The sequence below is a fragment of the Balaenoptera acutorostrata genome, chromosome 14 (assembly GCF_949987535.1).
Source record: "Balaenoptera acutorostrata chromosome 14, mBalAcu1.1, whole genome shotgun sequence".
NCBI lineage: Eukaryota > Metazoa > Chordata > Mammalia > Artiodactyla > Balaenopteridae > Balaenoptera > Balaenoptera acutorostrata.
The window spans coordinates 18,651,448-18,665,670 of record NC_080077.1 but is presented as its reverse complement, the minus strand read 5'-3'; the positions used below and the strand labels follow the sequence as shown (position 1 = coordinate 18,665,670).

The 14,223-nt window shown below is 36.0% G+C and overlaps 1 protein-coding gene across 2 annotated transcripts in view; it reads left to right on the top strand.

The window, feature by feature from the left end:
- Positions 1 to 14,223, top strand: part of STXBP5 (syntaxin binding protein 5) — a 166,184-nt gene that overhangs the window by 22,519 nt on the left and 129,442 nt on the right. For both annotated transcript variants that reach the window (XM_007196903.2, XM_007196901.2), the window contains exons 3-4: positions 4,505 to 4,586; positions 7,670 to 7,770. In XM_007196903.2, coding sequence (XP_007196965.2) covers positions 4,505 to 4,586; positions 7,670 to 7,770 — 183 coding nt within the window. The remainder of the gene's footprint in view (positions 1 to 4,504; positions 4,587 to 7,669; positions 7,771 to 14,223) is intronic.

Genomic DNA, 14,223 nt, shown 5'->3' with positions numbered 1-14,223 from the left:
CCTTTTGGTTTTTCTTCATCTTAATTTCAGATGCTTTGTTTTCTCGTGTAGTTTTGAACATAGCCACAATAAATGTGAATTTTCCAAGACCTTTGTTATAGTGAGTGACCATTTTTTAATAAAACTGTTAATACTTAGTAATGCCAAATATTAGGAGAACCGTATATGCAATAATCATTATAGGTAGGAAAGGATATGAATATTTGCATGTATGACATGGTCTTTTGTGATCTAATATATTGAGTTGACATTCTTACATTACCATTTTGTTCATTGTACGATAACTTTAATTCTTGTTAAAGTAGTGAATACATTGTGTTAAATAATGATAATAGCCACCATCTGGTTAGTCTACAGTTTTAATTCTCACCACCATTCTGCAAGCTAGACTAGATAGCATTTTATAGAGAAATTTGAGAAGTGTAGTAATTCTTCGCAGATCCCAGCAACTAATTATGGAGCTGGCATTGTCTTGAAAGTAGGTGTCTTAATTCTCGCTGTGCCTCAGATGTTCCTGTGGCACCTAAACGATAACAATGGACACAACAACAACAACAAAATACCCACTCAAGCTTCTTCTCCGGCAATTTGGGTTTAGTAAATCTGCAGTAGAGCCAGAATTCTGATACCACCAGGATTGAGAACTACTTGCTCTGAAACTTCTGTTCTTTCCACGCTAATATCTCTTGATTATATATAAGCAATATCCATTACCTAAAATTTAATTTTAAACTTTCTGTTATTATGAAGTAATTTGTTATAAAATTTTTCCCCATAGGGCTTTTTTAGTGTTAGGACCCTTCAGGGTCGGCTGCAGCAAAGTACTACCCTTTCCAAAGGAAAAGGGAAATAAGTTAGTAGTCACCTTGAAAAAAAAAAAAAAAGCACTTCTCTGAGCCTCAGAATTAACATCTGTGAAATATGGCTAACAAACTTTTTTTTATTTATTTATTTTTGTCCGTGCAACGCGGCCTGTGAGATCTCAGTTCCCCGACCAGGAATTGAATCCAGGCCCCAGCAGAGAAAGCCCAGAATCCTAACCCCTAGGCCACCAGGGAACTCCTGGGATAACAAACTTCTAAAGTTACTGTGAGGATTTAAGACACAGTGGCTAAAACTTAGTAGATACTCAGTAAGTGGTTCTTATTTTTAAGAAAATATATTTATCATCTTAGCTAGAAGTAAAATGACTATAAATACTAATGTCATAAAAAGCACAGTTTTGTCTAGAATAGTGTCACACGCAGAGTAAGAGTAAAACCTTTCTTGATCTCCATGTAACTGACTTCCTGGATTTACAGACACTTTTTCTTTTTAATCTATTTAGTTTTTCATATTTTATTTACTTATTTGGTTGCACCGGGTCTTAGTTGAGGCAGGCGGGCTCCTTAGTTGCAGCATGCATATGGGATCTTGTTCCCTGACCAGGGATCGAACCCAGGCTCCCTGCATTGGGAGCTCAGAGTCTTAACCACTGTGTCACCAGGGAGGTCCCTACAGACACTTTTCATTCTCTGTGAATAAATATTGATAGATGCTCACAGCATACTGAAGTTTTAAGACCAGTAGGCTATTTTCCAGGAGGCCCAAATTAGTAAAGGTGTTTGCATATTCTTTACTTACCATGAATCTGTTTTGTGTATTCACAAATCTGTTTGTGTCTTTTATATTTGATATTATAATCAAGTAATTCACTTTAATAATATATAACAATAATGATGAAATGTGAATGCAAATAGTGTTTTTAAAAATATAAAAATCCGGGCTTCCCTGGTGGCGCAGTGGTTGAGAGTCTGCCTGCTAATGCAGGAGACACGGGTTCGAGCCCTGGTCTGGGAGGATCCCACATGCCACGGAGCGGCTGGGCCCGTGAGCCACAGCTGCTGAGCCTGCGCGTCTGGAGCCTGTGCCCCGCAACGGGAGGGGCCGCGATAGTGAAAGGCCCGCGCACCGCGATGAAGAGCGGTCCCCGCACCGCGATGAAGAGTGGCCCCCGCTTGCCGCAACTAGAGAAAGCCCTCGCACGAACCGAAGACCCAGCACAGCCAAAAATAAATAAATAAATAAATTAAAAAAAATAAAAATAAAAATAAAAATCCGGGGCTTCCCTGGTGGCGCAGTGGTCGAGAATCTGCCTGCTAATGCAGGGGACACGGGTTCGCGCCCTGGTCTGGGAGGATCCCACATGCCGCGGAGCAACTGGGCCCGTGAGCCACAACTACTGAGCCTGCGCGTCTGGAGCCTGTGCTCCGCAACAAGAGAGGCCACAATGGTGAGAGGCCCGCGCACCGCGATGAAGAGTAGCCCCTGTTTGCCGCAACTACAGGAAGCCCTAGCACAGAAACGAAGACCCAACATAGCAATCAATCAATCAATAAATCTTAAAAAAAAAAAAAAAAATATAAAAATCCAAAATAGATACTTTGGAAAGACTTCATGAAGGTTAATCAGTTAAAATTTCCTGTCTGATGCTATATGGATGAGAAAGCAGTAGATGACTGGAAAAGAAATAATAAGACTCTGTGTGAATGTTGCACTTAGTTTGCATTTCCAGTATCTTTAAAATGCCATTTAAAAAATTAAACTGCAAATCTTATACCCGGGTAGTTACAGCTATGTTTTATTTGAGAAAAACAATTCTGAACCCTAAGTAATAGATCCACACTTAAAGAAAATAATCTTTGGTGAATATCACAAGATTAGCAGAATTGTATATGTTTTATGAAAAAATAGGTAAGTAGAATTTTTAATCCTCTACAGTAGCTTATATGTTTAATTAACTTAGTTAATCCTGATCTGGTCAGATAAGAGAAATTTTACTCCATTTATATAAGGTGGGAATATAGAATATGCTAATTGGTGCCAGAAAGAATTTTAACTGGAAAGATTAGAATTACTTAGAAATTAGTAATTTCTTAGGCTTACTTAGAAATTAGTAATTTCTTAGACTTACTTAGAAATTAGAAATACTGGCTAAAAGGTGAACGTCTCTGCTGTCATCTGACAAAAGAAATGGATACACAGAAATGTAGACCTATCTTTGGCCTATCAGGGTGTGACGTGGCACTACCAAGTGCCAATAGTAGCAATTTCAAATTTAGCTTCATGTACTTGCATTTGGGCAATTGATGTAGCAAAAATACTACTACTGATATTAATAATAGTAATAAAAACTTTGAAGTATTTAAAGAGTAGGGTACTATAGGCTAAACATGTTCAATTAGTCTACTAGTTTATAAAATAATAGAAGAGCTAATTGCTAGTAATAAAATAAAAGCCATTGAAAATAAATATCACCTAGAAAGACTTCTAGAAATCAAAGGGAAAAATACATATATAGAAAATAGGAATTTAACCTTTTGGTACAATTATTTTTAATTAAGAACCATAGGGCATGTACTAATAGAATATAGAAATAGTCTATTCATTTGAATGTGACTTTGTATAAAGAGGGCTATAATTTTATTAAATCCCATCAAATTTTATTTTTAGATTTAACTTTTTATTTTCAATTAATATTAACTAATGAAAATATTAGTGTAGCAGTGTGTTAAAATGGCTAACTTATCTCAAGTTTATGAAGGTAAAAAGCGTATAACAATACCTGGCATGTAGTAAGTTCTGTAAGTGTTTGGGGTTTTTTGTTTTTGTTTTTTTACTCAGCATAACTTACCAATTAAGAGTATAGACTCTGGAGCTAGAATGCTTATTCAAATTCAATTTCTGCTATACTTTCTAGTTGTATGACTTGGGACAAGTTAATTTCTCTGTGCTTCAGTTTTCTTATCTGTTTATATGGGGAAAATTACATATTCTTCATGGTTGTGAGGATTAAATGAATTAATATATATGACAAGTTTACTATAATGCTTAACACAGAAAATGCTGTGCGTTTCCTGTTATATGCAGATTAATGGATATTTACATATTAATCTGTGTTCAAGCGTATTGTAAAAGATAGATACATTCATTGGTGATATAACCTGCCACAATTACAAACATAGTTATGTGGTTCTTCATTATATTTTTAGCTACACTATTTAAAAATGACACTACAGGAATGAAAGATGCCAGTAAGAAGATTGTACCTAAAAGCAATATTCTAAAATGACATTTGTCTACTTTTCAGGTTTGTTTCTTGACTTCAGCAAAATTGGAAGTGCTACAGATCAACTCCCTTTTCTCTTCTTTTTATTTTAAGGGAAAGAAAAAGACTTGGGCCAGAGTAAAATATGTAGCTTGGTTCTGTATATTGCTGTTTTTAATTGTTTTTTTCTAGAAGGGACAGTTGTCTTATTTCTGTTAGACCTGAAATCTCTGAAAATTCTGATTATCAACAGGAACTAGCTGATTAGATTGCTGTGTAATCACCTAACTCTAAATCTCAACCTTAGTAAATAGCCTGTATCAGGTCATTGAAATATTTGAGTCTATTATATAACTTATCAATTGCTATAAAAAAGCTCACACATAACCATAAACTCCTTAATGAAATTAATGACAGCTTTGGTCGCCCAGGAGTAGAATGTTATTGCCAACATGACAGTGGAGCTGCAGTAATCCAGCTCCAGTTCCTGATTAATGAGGTTAGTGAATTGCTTTAATCTCACCTGCTTATGTATGAAATAGGGCCATATCCCATCTTTCAGAATTCTTGCATGCAATTATATTTAAATATTTGAGCAAAAATGAATTTCTTGTAGGTCAGAGCTAATAGTAATTCACTTTAAGGCATCATCACAGACAGTTACATAAATAATGTAAGATGTTTCTCAAAACAGTGCTGAAAATAGAATGGCATAAGGTAGATCTTTTTGGTACAGTGTGCTGCATTTAAATTTTATTTCAAGAATATTGAAAGTTATGTAACATATAAAAGTCTACATTAAAGTTTTTTCAAAGATTGACCTTATTGTAAATAACAAATTGTATTTCTCCAGTGGGTTGTTTTGAAATACATCCAGGAAACCAAAATCCATTAGAAACTGGTTATTGTCCAAAGTTCTCGTTGTGTCACTTATTGGTTGAAGTAATTGATGCCTTTCTTTCTGATAGAGTGTAAAGTTTGGAAGGAGCTAGAGATACATCATTTTATTAGCAGAGTAAACAATGTGTTTGCAGGTTTTAGAAAAGTATGAGCAGCTCTGACAGTAGATGTTTACTGCAAGTAGTGACAGGCAGGAGAAGCTAGAAGGAAAAAAGCTAGAAGCTAGAAAAGCTAGAAGAAAAATTACTCTAGAAAAGATTCTGCTATACTTAGATGTGAGGATAGTTTGTGGGCATTCTTTTTGCCCCTAAGTCCTTGAGTTTCATGGAATAAATTTCTAGATGTATATGAGAGAAAAAAAAATACTCGATACTTTCGGATTTTGATAAATCTTTTCTTCATATCAGAGGATTTAAGAGAAGCAGTATTGATGTAAAGAGTTAAAGAGGGTAATATAAAAATTTTAGTAAAACTATGATCCAAATGATATGCAATCGTGTAGGTTTTTCAGGGTCAGAGGAAGTGTTTAAAAACTTCAGTATTCTGTGTAGGGCTGAATAATAGGCATTGTAAAATGTTAAACTACACACATAAAAATATCACAGTGTAGAAAGTTGTTGAATCCATATGTGAGATTATTTTTCCTTTTTTTAAAAAAAAATTTTATTATGAAATAATTAGACTGGCAGTTAGCTTAAGAATAGAGAGGTCCTATGTACCCTTCCCTCATTTCCCCCAATAGTAACATTTTATGTAACAATAGTAAAATATTAAACCAGGAGAAAGACATCAATACAATACTCTTAACTAGACTACAGACCTTATTTACATTTCACCACCAGTTTCTACATGCACTCATTGTGTGTGTGTATCGTTTCATGCACTTTTATTCCCTACATACATTTCGTGTAATGACCAGCAGGAACAAGATTACAGATCAGTCCCATCACCATGAAGGAATGCCCTCAGGCTACCCCTTTATAATTAATTGCACCCCCTCCTGCTCTCAGTCCCTAATCCCTGGCAACCACTATCCTATTCTCCATCTTTATACTTGTGTTGAGATTTTTTTTTTAAGCAGTATGAGCCAATGTAAATAACACATGGCAAACAGATTACTTATCCGCCTAAATTTTAGAAATCTTAACTAGTTGATGCTCTCATTATTCATAACACAAGCTGCTTTTCTATAGAATTTATCATAAAGTTCTTTGATATGACTGTTATTTTACATGCTTAAATGTTACATTTTTAAGTACTTAAAAATGACAGTTTTAAAGAATGCTTAGCAGAATATGAATATTTACATGGTGATGGCTATGGGAATCTGACAATTGGGAGTAGCTATTTGCTTTCAGTTTTGGAAAATCACATGTAGGTAAGTGAGCCACCGTAGGCGGTCAGCTGTGATTGCCATTTTGGCTCCACATCTTCTCTTCTTCCTTGAAATACAAAGATGGGGCAAACATCTTGAGAAAGAAGATGACCTGGTCTGAAACTGGTGGAAGTAAGAATGAAAAGTACAAATCTTTTATACCCTGAATCCTTTTAGTTTCTCTGCTTCAAAGTGATAGAGATAAGAGGATGCTTTCTAGTGAAAGGAAGAGTATGTGGGCTTCCTGGATTTCTGTTTTCCAATAGTCATATTGTAGCAATAGGAGTTACACAGTAGAGTAGCCCTCATAGAATTTCAAATTGGGAAGGACTTGGAGAGATCATTTAATGTAAATCTTGTCTTCAGAGCTATTTTAGTTCTCTTAGATAAATGAGAAACTCTCCTATTTTAAAAGAGGGAAATTTTAAGATTTCTCATAATAACGTAAAGGACTGGAATTGCAAATCTTTTTTGAAATTAAAGTTCTTCGTGTTGCATCTTTTGTCTTATTCTCTCAGTGTAGATGAGGAGTATCTTCCTCTTTTGAGGAAAAACATTCATATGTCTTAATAAATCAGCCTTAGCCTATAGATTCTTAATCCTATTCACACATCAGAGTCACCTCTGGAGATTTTTTAAAATACACCTGCAATGGTCCTTGATCTGAAATTTCTGATTTGTCAGGTCTGGGGTGAGACTGAGCCCCTTGCATGATTCTCACATACTGCCAAAAGTTTTCTTCTCCAGACTTAATAGTATTTAATAGTACCAGCTGTTTTAACTTTCTAAATTAGTCAGATTTTTCAGCCCTTTGGCCATTGAAATTATACAGTGCTGAATGCTATTTTTGTTTTCCATATCATTCTAGTAGTAGAATTATGATCCAAGCAGAGTACATTCATAAGGATTTGTCTTAAGCCAAATAAAATGGGAAGGTTACTTCATATCATATAGTCAAGGAAGGATGAACTATAGGGACCAAGTAACTTATAGTCTGACTTCTAATTTTACATAGCTAGTTATCAACTAAAACTATATCCAACTAGATCCTAGTACACTTTTAGTTTATAAGGTATTAAATTATACTTTAAATTGTTGAAGTTGAAACATAATTTTTATACATACGTATACACATAATACACTCTTTTACATCTGCTGTTTAGAATTTGGGTGAGGCAAATGTTTCTCAGAACTAAATCTATTGGCAGAGAGTTTTGAAGTTTGGGAAGATTTTTTTGGTAGCTCTTTAGTAGCATTAATGTTTGTAAATGTATTCTATATAAAATATATTACACTTTATTTTTAAGGGAGCTCTTGTGAGTGCCTTGGCTGATGACACCTTACATTTATGGAATTTACGTCAAAAGAGACCTGCAATACTACATTCACTTAAATTTTGCAGAGAAAGGTAAGAATTTTCTCAGTTATTTTATATATATATATATATATATATATATATATATATATATATATATGTTATTTGCTATTCTTTTTTGAAATTTTCCTTTGAATTTTATTCTTTAATTTCATTTTTTTTGTGATGGATTTTATGCACAATCTAAAAACTAATTCAAAAACTTCAAAGCATATACAATAAAAAGCAAGTTTCCTTCCTTTCCAGACCCATCTTCCTCTCCAGAGGTACCCACATAAATTTCTTTTGTGTCCTTCTAGAAATACTTAACGGTCTGTATACATAAGCAAAAATCTCTCCGTATAGCTATTTTATTTGCATAAAAGAGAAGGCATTACAAATTCTTTCTGTAACTTGTGTTCACTTAGCAATATATCTGATAGGTCGTTTCATATTGGTATATTTAAATCTTCTTTAGTCATTTTCATAACTGCATGATATTTCTTTGTCTCAAAGTGCCATATTTTATTCAGTCTTCATCGATTGACTGGACATTTGATATATCCAGGACTGGATTTGGTATAAATGGACACATATCATTTTCAGTCTGCTGTTCATTATGCTCTGTGATGTTACATATATTTCTTTGTCCACTTACGCAAGTATATCTGTAAGATAAATTTGTAGACGTGGAACGACTTGGTCAAAGAAATCTCTCACATGACCTGAGTTTTGTGCTTTGATTGGAAAGGCCATTTTCACTCCAATTTTATTAAACGTTCTCCCATATTTTTTTATAGTGCTCTTATAGCTTCATTTTTATGCTTAAACTTTGATTCATGTGGAACTTATTTTGGCATGAACTATGAGTAAGGAATATAGTCCCCCCTCCCCCATTGCTCATGAGATATATTTTTGGTGTGTGTTTGTGTGTTAAGGTTAAGAAATCTGGGTCTAGCTAGTATCTAAATGCAGTGGAGTTAGTGTCAGGCCATGCTGTGGGAAGGCAGGCGTTAGACTGCCCAATCCATGTCCAAGGATCAGGCCATGTCCCTGTTTTGATAAATATCAATCCATTCAGGTTGTATAAACTGATCAGTCTGTTTGTGAGCCTGGGCTTCTGCCCACAGTGGCTTTCCAAAGTAGGCAAGCTGAAGAGGCTGCTGGGAATATAGCAATCCAAACTTTTCTAGCCAATGCCAGGGCATGTCTACATTGTATGCCAGGCCAGAGCTGACAGGGGGTCAGTAGCAAAGTTTGCTATTGGGCTACATCTTGTCTGGGAAGATAAATCATCTAAGTGGCTTGGAATCATGGTTCTACTTCTAGGAGAAGTAGAAGGAGGGGTTAATGGAAGGAGGGAGGGATGAGGTAGGGGAGGAAAAGCAAGCAAAAAGTCAAGATTCATTCTTTTCTGCCTGATGGCAGTAGGGCTATCTCAACTTGCTGGGCAGAGTTTCTTTGTCTGTTTGCCAGTGGGATCTCAAGGGGAGCCCTCCATCAGCCTCGAATGCCATAGGGCTGGTGGAAATAGTGGTGGGCCTCTTAGTCCCAGTACATATCTTCTTGCCGTCAGTCTCATACTGGAAATAGAAGTGTAGATCTAGCAGAGTTGTTGTCAACCTGGTGCACTTTTACCCGCCAGAGGGCATTTGACAATGTCTGGAGACATTTTTTTATACAGTTGGGAGTTGGGGGTGGGCGAGCAGTGCTAATGGCATCTAGTAGATAAAACCAGGGCTACTGTCAAATATGTTACAAATCGCAAGACAGCCCCCCATCCCATAACAAAGAGTTATCCGGTCCAAAATATCAATAGTGTCAAAGTTAAGAAAACCTGTGCTCTAGCACATCAAAGTGGTGTCATTTGATCGGTGTAGTGCTGTAGAAGTTCTCTTAAACCACCACCCACTGAAGAGTTTCTTCCAGGATGTAGAATTCTAGTAGAAGAATATTTCTGATAACTCATTCTCCAGTGGCATGCCCATATTCCTCATTGAGACACAGGAATGTGGCAATATGTGGTCCAAGTTCACAAACATACACTGCAGGTTATCATGGTAATCTTCAGGAAGGATCAAACCTCAAGGAGTTCCAGAGTGGCCAGAGTCCCATGATTGTCTGGTACATAGTAAGTCTCCTCTATAGTACCCCTAAGGATGGTCTCCAAGAAATTCTGATAAATGTGGATAAGGAACAGTAAGCTAGTCTCTAAGGTACCTGTAGGCACATATCTTGACAAACAGAAGGCACCTTTGTGTGAAATACAAAAAAGTAGCCCTTCTTGGTGGATGCAGCTTCAGAGTCCATCACTCCCCTCCTTGGTTGGGTGCTGTTATGCAGGGCACAGCCTGTACAATTGTATGAGGTGACCCTAAAAGTTACAAATGAAATGAACTGATGGAGTTCCCAGTTTTGAGTTCTGTAATACTCTTTACCCACCTCACCAGCAGAAGCTAGTTGATTCTGTTCAAAGTTGAGCTTCTCCTCGGCCTTTATTAGGACAACAAGAAACAAGAAACTGTAGCATGAGTAACTTGGTCCTTGAATATCTTCTTTGGATGAAATCCTCTAGGATGGCTGCAAACTTGTATGGCAGCTTTTGTACTTGCGTGCTAAGAAATGGGCCTGATGCCTCATGCGTGAACCTTGTTATATTCTCTCAAGACTAAAGTTCAGATTTCCTCAAATGGCAAGAAGGAGAGAGGTGGCATTTGGGAGGAGCCTACTTTTCCTCAGCACCTGGTTACAAGTTGGGAGGGGAAGGCATAGTAGAGGCTTTCCGCCAGCTCTAGCAACCTGCCTATGGTGGCAAGGCTTATTCTGCCCCTCACCCTGAACTCTCTGTCATTCATGACTTTTCGTAATGCCCTGTAATCAATACTCTGATGGAAGCCTTCTGTTGGAGCAGCTGCCCCAGGCAGGGGAGGGATAGAAGCCTGTCACTTCCTGCCCATCCTTCCATCTCTCTCATTTGTAGAAATCCATTCTTTTCTTTACACAACTGCCTTGCATTCAGTTTTTATATCTGTATCAGTATAGTCTGGTGTTATGCTATGGTAACAAAATACTCAAAATCTGAAAGACTTAAAAGAGCAACAGTTTATTTTTACTTATGCTATATGTTCTTTGTGGATTTGCTGGAACCCTCTTCCTTTTCATTATCAGTTTTATTCCAGAATCCTGGCTGAGGAACAGCCAGTCTTTACAATATTACCAGTCACTGTAGTGGAGAGAAAAAGAATATGGTGAAGCATGTTTCGGCTCTTAAAGCTTCTGCCTGAAAGTGATACTATCTCTTCCACTCTCATTTCTTGGCCCAGAGCAAGTCACATGGCCATCCCTAGTTTTACTCATCTAACCAAGAAGAAAAAGAGCTAGAATATTTATGAATACTTGTAATAACTACCACACAGCTTATTTTTATTGTTGACATTGAAGTACAATAAGCAATAGCCTAGTTAGTTTTCCCCTCATTCCACAATGGATTTGGGCTAACTTAATAGTTAAGTTACTCTATTTCATTTTTATGCTATTTGCATTTTTATTTCTGAAACTAGGAAAGGGAGGAGAAATATGAAAATTTTATAAACCAGTTTTATTACATTCTGAACAATTGTTAAATAATTCAAAGTTTTAATTTTAATATTGTCTTATTTTAATAACTAGTTAAATTCTCTTATTTTAGTAGAAATTCACATAAATAGAAATTGTAATGATTTAAACTGTATTTTTTCATAATGTAGATTTTTTCTGGTTTTAAAAAAATTGTGCTAATATACATAACATAAAGTTTACCCTCTTAACCATTTTTAAGTGCACAGTTCAGTAGTGTTCACACTGTTACGCAACCATGTAATGTGGATATTTTGACAGAATTTCACTTTTATAGTTTTTAAGAAAAAAATATAGAAATTGGAGTCTCAAGTCTTGGTTTAACTACATGAATTTAGACGTTACTTCACTGCTTTGTGTGTTGGTTTTGGTAGAAACTGTGCATTTGACAAGTAAAATTCTATCTGGCAGTTGCCTTATCAGAATATGTTCCATTTAGCTTCTATGTTTTTTTTTTTTCCCCTTTAAAGGAAGTTTAATTGGAGGAAGTTGTGGGTTTATAAGCAGCTACAACTGTCAGCTAGTCTTTCTTCATCACCTTGAATTAGCATGACCAGTATTCTTATCCATGTTAAATTTTTGCATAACAGTTTTTAAATAAGAATAAACTATATATCTGGGCTTTCCTATTTAGGACTTACTATTCCCTAAGTGAAATTTAAGAGGATAGAATCTTTTCTCCATAAATATATTAGACACCTGAATTGCTGAGTCTGTATATTGAAACCAATACATTTCTTTTAAAGGTATGTTTTCTTTTATTCTAACACTCTGATTTCCAGTTTATTTACTCTGATTTAAGCTTTTTCATTTGATGATAGATACACCTATAGGTTTAGGGAATAAAATAAGCCTGCATGCATTCTAAACTCATGGTTAGGAAAATACAGTATTATATGGATTAATAATCCATTAATAATCAAAATTTCATCTTAACAATTATCAATGGAGCATCAATGTCCAAAGTCCTCTAAAGGGGGAAAAATAAAAATCTGAAAAAAGGAGTAATCCATTCAGATAACAACGCAGCAGTTGGGAGAGCTGGTGCCTATAAGGTACTTCAGGAACTGACTGCTGCTGTAGCATCAGATTTTCTTAGTAGCATAAATAAAATAATGTAGAAACAAAAACTAATTTGTCCCATTATATTCTTATTATGATACTACTAAATACTGTGTTTTGCATATTTATGAGGCTTACAGTTTGCTTAGTCTGTACAAGAACAGGGCATAGCTGTAAAAGAGAATTTAGCTAGATATCGACCCTCAAAAAGTCTACACAGTATGGAGGTTCCTTAAAAAACTAAAAATAGAACTACCATATGACCCAGCAATCCCACTACTGGGCATATACCCTGAGAAAACCATAATTCAAAAAGAGTCATGCACCACAATATTCATTGCAGCTCTATTTACAATAGCCAGGACATGGAAGCAACCTAAGTGTCCATCGTCGGATGAATGGATAAAGAAGATGTGGCACATATATACAATGGAATATTACTCAGCCATAAAAAGAAACGAAATTGAGTTATTTGTAGTGAGGTGGATGGACCTAGAGTCTGTCATACAGAGTGAAGTAAGTCAGAAAGAGAAAAACAAATACAGTATGCTAACACATATATATGGAATATAAGAAAAAAAAAAAAAAAAGGTCATGAAGAACCTAGAGGCAAGACGGGAATAAAGACACAAACCTACTAGTGAATGGACTTGAGGATATAGGGAGGGGGAAGGGTAAGATGTGACAAAGTGAGAGAGTGTGAGAGAGTGGCATGGACATATATACACTACCAAACGTAAAATAGATAGCTAGTGGGAAGCAACCACATAGCACAGGGAGATCAGCTCTGTGCTCTGTGACCACCTAGAGGGGTGGGATAGGGAGTGTGGGAGGGAGGGAGATGCAAGAGGGAAGAGATATGGGAACATATGTATATGTATAACTGATTCACTTTGTTATACAGCAGAAACTAACACACCATTGTAAAGCAATTATACTCCAATAAAGATGTTTAAAAAAAAAAGTACACAGGTCTTCCAAAGATTTTAAATTAACGTATTTAACAAGAAAAAAATCATAATCTTGGAACAGATTCTACACCTGGAATTACAGTTTTTGTGGTAATGGCAAAATATTTTTCTTTGAAAGCAGGTTAATGAAAAGTCTACAAGCATTAGAAATGAGAACGATTTGGTGAGAGGAAATTCAGGACTGGAACAAAGGAATGGAATGATATCCAGGCTTGTTAGGAAGGCAGGCAGAGGGGTCTACTACTCCAGACTAATTCTAATCCACAAGAAGAGTTGCTTGTTGATATGGAAATGATGAGTCACCTTGGGAATTTTAAGTGTAGAGAACCACATACTGAGACAAAATTTAAAAAGGAAACAAACATTCTCAGGGTTCAGAAAAAAAAAATGTTTTGATTTGATGACCTTGAGACTGTGAAAGTCAGGAAATGTTGGATAACTTCCTAGAGTAAATTAATAACTAAGAAATCCTGACAAGGGAATTAGAGACAGTCAAAGAGACTGGCCTAGTTGCACAAGGGCTTTATAATGTACTCAGGTATAAAAAGATATGGAAGGAGGAGATACCAGTAACAAATACCTAAAGATGTAGAAATCACTTTGGAATTGGGCAGTGAGTAGAGGAAACATGATAGAGAAGCCTAAATTGTTTTGACAGGCTGTTTGCAGGACTCTGGACTTGGCGACTGCTGCCAGAGAGAGCTCAGAAGGAAGAGAGGAACATGATTTTGGAAATTGGAGGAAGTTCCTTGTTAAATAGTGGCAAGGAAGCTTAAAAGAAGTGTCTCTCACACAATGTATAAGTGTTAACTTGTATATTTAGCTGAGGAGATTTCCAAGGAAAGGCTTGGAGGTGTGA